General features: G+C 38.8%; 1 protein-coding gene across 3 annotated transcripts in view; it reads left to right on the top strand.

The window, feature by feature from the left end:
* The first annotated feature begins 2,978 nt into the window (after positions 1-2,978).
* The window catches only part of PBDC1 (polysaccharide biosynthesis domain containing 1), a 725,752-nt gene continuing 721,248 nt past the window's right edge, over positions 2,979-7,482 (top strand). The window contains exon 1 of one of the 3 annotated variants that reach the window (XM_044083395.1): positions 2,979-3,057. In XM_044083395.1, coding sequence (XP_043939330.1) covers positions 3,046-3,057 — 12 coding nt within the window. In that variant the 5' untranslated portion in view covers positions 2,979-3,045. Of the gene's footprint in view, positions 3,058-4,155; positions 4,458-7,482 lie in introns of those variants that run through there. The other 2 variants (XM_044083394.1, XM_044083393.1) reach the window with 2 other exon arrangements.

Below are 7,482 nucleotides of genomic sequence, written 5' to 3'. Positions count from 1 at the left end.
CCTAGGGCAAGCACTTCTCCTCCCATCTCTCCTCTATGCCGCCCCAGTTCTCACAAATATTCAAACAACTACCCTGAACAAACTCCAACAAACCTACCACAAAACAGCCATATTCATCACTAACTCCCCAAACAACACGAACCACCGTATTGCCTTAAAGTCTCTACAATGGCTGGAACTCCCACAACTACTGCATCTCTACCAGTTTCACATGCTGCACTATATGCTTTTTAAACCCTGCTGCTGTCCATCTTTATCTCTCCTAGTCTCTATCTATACCCCTTCTCGATCTCTCCGCACCTCTAATCAGCAATTGCTCGATATCTACCACCCCAATAAGTCAGTAAGAAAGCAACTCTATAAACACTCTCTGGCCCAAGCTTGGAATAAACTTCCCCTGGACATCTACTCGATCTCTCATACTCCACTATTTAAAAAAGAACTTAAGGCACATTTACTCAACTCCAGAACATGTCCCTGCTATGACCCTACATAGCTTTCCCCTCCCCCCACACTCACATCGCTCTCAGTTGATCCTACTCACACTCTTGACTCTCCCTCACTTGTACAGTAACAAAGAATTTGTCCTGAGGAAAAAAAATAAATAAAAAATAAATTTTCAATGTATTTTTTCTTTCAATTATAATCTCCACATGTAGTTGTTTATTTATTACTATTGTTTGTAGTACTTGTTTTCTTACTGTAATTACATATTGTAGCTTCTGGAGCTTTTCTCCTCGGGTCTCCACTGAAAATGGGACCAAATCCCAGTTGGACTAACCCGGTTAACAAATGTCAATAAATAAATAAATAAATAAAAATTTCTTTAACTTCTGCTTTACTAATCTACTTTTCCACATTCCATCTTTGTGATATTATTTTTTTATTGTGAAATTTTCCATATCTGGATGCTTTTGCCTGTATTTCTCTTTGAATAACTTTGAGGCTGGCTTATCTATATTAGTTAACTTGGCTTTCTCCGTTGCATAAATATTGCACCATATCAAATCTCTCTTTCTTTCCCATGCCCATATTTCTTTTTTTTTCAAATATCTCTAGGTTGTGTTGTTTATATTTTCACACTTCCTCAGATGCTTCTTTTTCCAAACAGATCTAAGTTTCTTGATCTGTATACTCTTTTTCAAAAATCTGTTGTATTAATGAACGCAAATTTTTATTTGAAGCTTCTGACAGTTTTTCCTGCAAAAGTATTTTTCTTTCCTCTAATTTCTCTAGTTTTGTATATCTTGTGTCTGGAAATTCTGGGCTTTTTACATAATAGTAACAATACATCATTTTTTTCTTATCCTCAAAAGTCCATTCTATCGTCATTATGGCTCCTCTTTGGCCAATCAATGTTTGCGTTTTTTGAGGACTGCTACTTCCTTCCACAACAGGGGGGGCATCCACCCCCTGGGCCTGACCTGGCCTCATTGTAGGAATGTTTCCATATTTTGAGTATTCTACACTCATTTTTTCCAGTCCTGGCACCAGTGTGCCTACCAGAATTGGGCACTTTGTTATCCTGGGTCTTGTGGACCCAGCTTTTTTTTGTTTTTGACTTACTTCTGTCCACGACATATGCTATATAAATACAGTCTATATATCACTGTCGCCTTGGTGAGATTTTGTGAAAAACAGGGTCCACCGCGCAAAGGTACTCACCAAGACTTGAGAATGAATTCAGTTTCAGTACTACTACTGTCCTTTGCTTGCTGACTTTTCATATCTCCATTAGGACCCTAATGTAAAGGGATAATGTCTGAAGCGTCTGATGACCCTGAAGATGGCCGCACAAACTGCATAAAGTCTTTTGATTCTTTTCTTATTTAACTAGTGTTACTGGGAATGCTGCCTACTTCAAATTTATTTATTTACATTTGTTTACCAGGAAATTCAGACTGGACGCAGGTCCTTTTTCAGCAGATGCCCGGGGAGAAAAGCTCCACATCATGTACATGATAAATAGAGATACAAAGTTGTAGCAATAGTAAACAACATTACAGGTTGTTGACTTTAATACAATAACAAGATATTGATTATCAACAGTATATACAAATTAGCTAGAAGTGAAGCCATTGCAAACTACAAACTTTTGAATAACTGGTCAAGCCCTAAACTCAAATGCAATGACTGTGCTAATCCTTATGAACAACCCGTTTTTCGTCTTAACATATGCCCGATGTCAAAAAACAATCTTTATTAACACAAGAAATGCAACTTTACAAATTGTGGTGTAATTATCTGGTTCTTGAACTTTGAAGGAAACCGAACTAGACCATGAAAACACTAGTACAGAAGACAAACCCATCGAATTTTAAGCAAGAAAGATTCCTGCATTATATTACATGATCTGGCATTCGCACAGCAAAGGAGAAAAGATTCTGAGCTATTTGAATTCAGGCCAGACATTTGGGGCTCTGCGAAAAAAAAATCAGTAATTTGACTACAGTAACAGACAGGGGATCCCATTTACTTTCTTACAGTTAAGACCGTGGGAACTTTATCAAACACAAGCCTTTAACACTGATTTCATTAACGCAACAAGAAATGCATTTCACTTATTTTCTATTTGATATTATTTCGCCCGCAAATTGTAATGCAAGTTTATTTTTGTCTAAGATACGGCTACCATTGTACACATTATTTTCCTAATAAAACACACACACGTTAAGTTTTGCATTAGTGTTTTCTCATCCAGCCTTTGCTTAAAATGGGATTCGCTCAATCAAAACTTTCCAGTCATAGTTGCACAAGTAAATAAATACATCATGTAAGGTTTGACATTTTACTTTTTTAAATATTGATGTTTAACGCGTGTTTTGTAGTAGCATAAACAAACACGTCTCATTTTCAGAAGTACAAAAGCACATAGAAAAAAACACAATCCCATTTTCCGAGATGCATTGGTTCCGGTTTCTCTCCCACAAACTGGAACCTAATTGGCTCATCACGCCCGTCTGTATCATTTTGGCTGATGGGGACTGGGCTACTACTGATGAGGTCAGAAGAGAAGTTGCGTCTCCTCGTGAAGCTGGCTGAGTTATGGAGCATCTTGTGAGTATCTTTTTTTTCTCATATACAAACTTAGAGATAAGGCATCTTGTGCTGTAAAATGACACTCACTCTGTGCTGTTAGCATGTTGAACTGAACAGATTGTGCTTCTTGGTATTTTAACCGCTTAGTGTTTTCTTTTTCTGGAGTGTCTGTATTGGTAAAGTGATTGTACCCCTACTGTTAATGTTGTGATGACGTGAGTGTGGAGTTGCCACTTTTTATTTCGTAACTGGATTGACATACTAACACTGCAGTCATGTTATAGATTCACGTTACAATTGTGTGAGTCGATGTGATGTACTTTGTGGTGTAACACAGTGGTCCAGCAATTTTAAAAGTAATGCATGTTGCATTGTTTCAAAGAGTATCTTAAGTTTTGTTGTTTTTACAGTTTTCTGTAGGTTAATCAGTGTTACTATCATTATATTTAGAAAAGACACCCAGCTTGTAGTGCTTGGTAAAGGTATGGACAGAGGGCAAGTTGCTGTCTCTAGAATACTCCTCCGTACAAACTTCACCTTCAGCACTGGTAGTAATGCACCTTAAAAGCTACAGTGTTAGTGTGTGCCTGCTTCTTTCACTGAGATTTTAGCAAATTCCCTAGTTTATCTGAAGGAACTGGGTGTGATAAATAGATTGTCTTGTTGTTAGAAGAGGTCTGAGGAAATAGAAGCAGGGTCTGCAGACAGTGGGACTTGGAGACCAGGTATGGTCTAGCATACTCTAAATATCTTAAACATCCTTTTTTTATTTTTAGGCAGAGACTTATTTAGCAGAGGAAAATTGCAAGCTAAACATCTAGCAACGCTATGATCAATGGAGGGCAGGTCGCCACGTCCAGGGCTTCATTCTGCAAAAGATCATAAATCCTGCAGATCTTGGGAGCAGTAAAAATCCCTAAATCTAGCCAACATTTGGGACATCTGTTTGGGTCTCTGAACCTGTTTGTCCTCGGAGAAAACTGATTGATCAGACTCTTGACACTTAAAATGTCATTCTAGATCCCCTTCAAAATCAGGATCCCTGGGAGGTTGAACGGGGGTAGGAGCGCTGGTGTTACATATAACCTGGGTTTGTATGCTGAAATCAACTACCTAAACAATGGCTGTAACTATAGTCACCATCTGAGGTGGGGAAACAGTCAAAGACTGCTGTCTTGCAACGTGTTGGATCTTCTGTCTCTCTTCTTTATATGCTCAGTACTAATGGAAGAATCCTTGAGGGAGATGTATTAACACTGGCAACAGATTCTGTACCCCTGACTACCCTTCACCTAATGAATTTGGTTCTCCCTTACTTGAACCAGGTAATGATACAGCCCTGGAGGATGTGTCTGACCCTTGTGTCCTACACAATTGTGGTACTAACACCACATCAGGGGCCCTGGAGGCAAAAAAAGGTGAGCATCCCAAAAGCCTGACGATGACTTCTGTATCACAAGCCATAGGCTGAGGCATATTTCTTGATTATTATTATTATTATTTTTTTATTTGTTTTTTAGGTGCGCGAGGGGTAGATGGTGGTGGTGGGGCACCATATCTGAGTCCTATCAAGTCAGGGGCCAAAAACCTAGCCAGATCAATACCAAATACTGGCTGCATGATCAGCCCAGTTTAAAAAAAAAAATGGGCATATCCCACTGTTCTCACTGTAAATGGCAATCTGAAATCTGTTTCTGTAGTGATACGTTTTTGAACACTGCAGTGAATAAAATGACTTGATATCCAAGCTAGGACGACGTGAACGGATGATATTCCTGAGAAATGATGTGAACAGATGGTATTCCTGAGAAAGTTTGGAAGTTGAGTGAATAAAGTGATTGGGAATGTTTTGTTTAATAATAATTTAAAAGGTTGGGGGTGGGTACCACACACCTTCTTGGAGGGTAAAGACCTTTCACACTCAGCTTTCTATAGACCCACTTCTGTTTTAAACCATAAAGTATTTGTCTGTACTAGCTAAGAGAATGGCAAAGGTGTTTCCAAAATTGATAGATATGGAGCAGTGTAGTTTTGTGGAGGGGAGGTAAACAGTTGACAAAATTAATATAACTGTGATTATCCAGAGGGAAGCAGAGTGTAATAAACTGGTGTTATTGTTGGTGCGTCTTGATACAGAGAATGCTATGGGTCAGCTGGAATTTTATGAGTAGGAGGTGGTAGCATTTGCATCCCCTGATAGAATAATAGGGTTAATAAGGAGGATGTATGAAGGGTTGAAGGCAGCAGTAAATGTGGGTGGGTGCCTCTCTGACAAGCTTTTAGCAAAACAGAGGAACCAGGCAGGGGCACCCCCCCCCCAAAATTTGCTTTTAGAGGCATTTTCTAAGAAAGAAGGGCCTCATAAATCCAAGGGTGTAATATTTGCAGATGTTATTAGTTTGCCCTTGATACACCCAGAAAAGGACGTTTGGTGTTGTGGAACACTGAGACAGTTTAAAATCTTTTCAGCATATAAAATGAAGTATAAAGTTGTAATTAGTACACCCACATATACATTGGTTCAGTAATACCCTTATTTATGAAGACACGGTAAGATGTATGTAGGTATATGGATTTAAACAGGACTCTGTTGTGGCATCTAAGGATATGTGAAAAAACATTCTTCAAAGGTTAATACAAAATTTGAGAAGCTGGAAGCTGTTGTTTATGGATTTCTTTTTAAAATCCAGCTTTAATTTAAGTACAAAAGCACATAAACGCACACCTTAAAAGCAGCTGGTTTTAATGTGTGCGTTTATGTGCTTTTGTACTTAAATTAAAGATGGATTTTAAAATAATTCCAGCTGATTCTTGTGGTGCCCTGGATTGTTTTACTAGTTTCTTTTGGTACCTGGTGGCTGTTTTTTCGAATTTTGTTGTTTATGGATACCAAGATACGACCAGCAAAAATGTTATTAGTCCCTTCAGTTTAGGTCAGACGCATTTTTATCAATCAGAGGAGAAAGCATGGATGATACTTAATAAAGAGTTGCAAAAATTTATTTGGGAGGGAAAGGGGGCAAATGTTAAATGGGACAAGTTGATTGTTTCCATAGAACAAGGTTGTTTAGGACTACCCAATTTGAAGGGTTTTTTTAGCGCTGCATATTTAAAGTTCGTGTACATTGTGACGCCCATGCTCTGGCCCAGTAATCGAGTAACCTCAATCCTCACCACTAGCACCAGTGAGGGGGCATCCACATTGGGGGGGATAACAAATACACACACACACACTAAAGTACAATTTCCCTTAAGAGCACACCGAGATCAGTCAGTCTGGGGCTGGCCTCTCCCTTTCTCTCCAGATCCCCAGTAAGACTCCCTACTGGCACAGCGATAGGGTACAGATCTCAGTCGAGTAGACAAGCCAAAACCACCAGTGCCCTCTCTGTCCAACCAGTTTTTCGTCTTCCTGCCCAAGCAGCGGAGACACACACACACTTTGAGATTTGGTTTATATACAAACACACAGACATTCCTGGGGAAGGCTGGCACAGGTTCGCCAGCTATGCCCCCTCCTGCCAGGCTATAAGGTAGTAATCACTGCCACCAACTACTCTTGTCAGCTACTAAAAAGGCCCTTACCAAAGGGTGTCCGATTATACTGTGCAATATTATTATCCAAATAGTAAGTGGATGCACTGCAAGGCTTATTGGAGTGGCTTTGTACAGTATCACCAAATACATGCAAGTACTCTAGAGCTTAAATTATCTCTACACAAAACAGCCACTGTTGAAAGGTTTAAAATATTTAATAATAAAAACACAAGACAAATCTTCACAGTTCAACACAGTGCTAGTCAAGAGTTCAGAAATCACATGAAAATGCTTAAAATAATACTGTAGAATAGTCTGACATAAATATAGAAAACAGGTAGACTAAATCTGACTGACTAAATTTCTATACAACTGTAAGAGCCATCACAGTTCTAAATAAACTTACATATAGAGCAAAGGCAGAGTACTGGTGAGGGATGTCCTTCAGACAAAATCCAAAATGTTCTCTCTCTCTCTCTCTCTCTCTCTCTTTTAAAATAAATAATACATCACTGCTGACTCATTTTAGATTACATCATTCTTCTCTTGTTCCCAGGCTAATAGAAACTTGGAGTTTTAACATTTCTTTGACCTTGCACCTGGCCAGGAAACTACAGCAATAAAGTACATTATATATGTAAAATCTAGCAATTAACTCTGGTCTCAAAACAATAGAAGGAATTCCTCAGTCCAGACATTACGTCTCCAAGCCTTGAGATCAAATAGTCATACAATGCTCGACTTATCTTTCTTCCAGCTAAGTGCACTGTGGTTACATTTTTGAAGTTCAACATTTAACACAGTTTTCTTACATTTTAAGAGGACAAACATATCTTCACATAACTCAAGCGGAAGATTGTAAGTCAAAAGAGGAGGTGATGATGAAATGTGAGTAGTGCGGGAAAT

Source organism: Protopterus annectens, chromosome 9.part0 (genome assembly GCF_019279795.1).
Source record: "Protopterus annectens isolate FY-2018-M chromosome 9.part0, PAN1.0, whole genome shotgun sequence".
NCBI classification, from domain to species: Eukaryota; Metazoa; Chordata; order Ceratodontiformes; family Protopteridae; genus Protopterus; species Protopterus annectens.
This window is presented reverse-complemented; position numbering and strand designations above follow the sequence as displayed.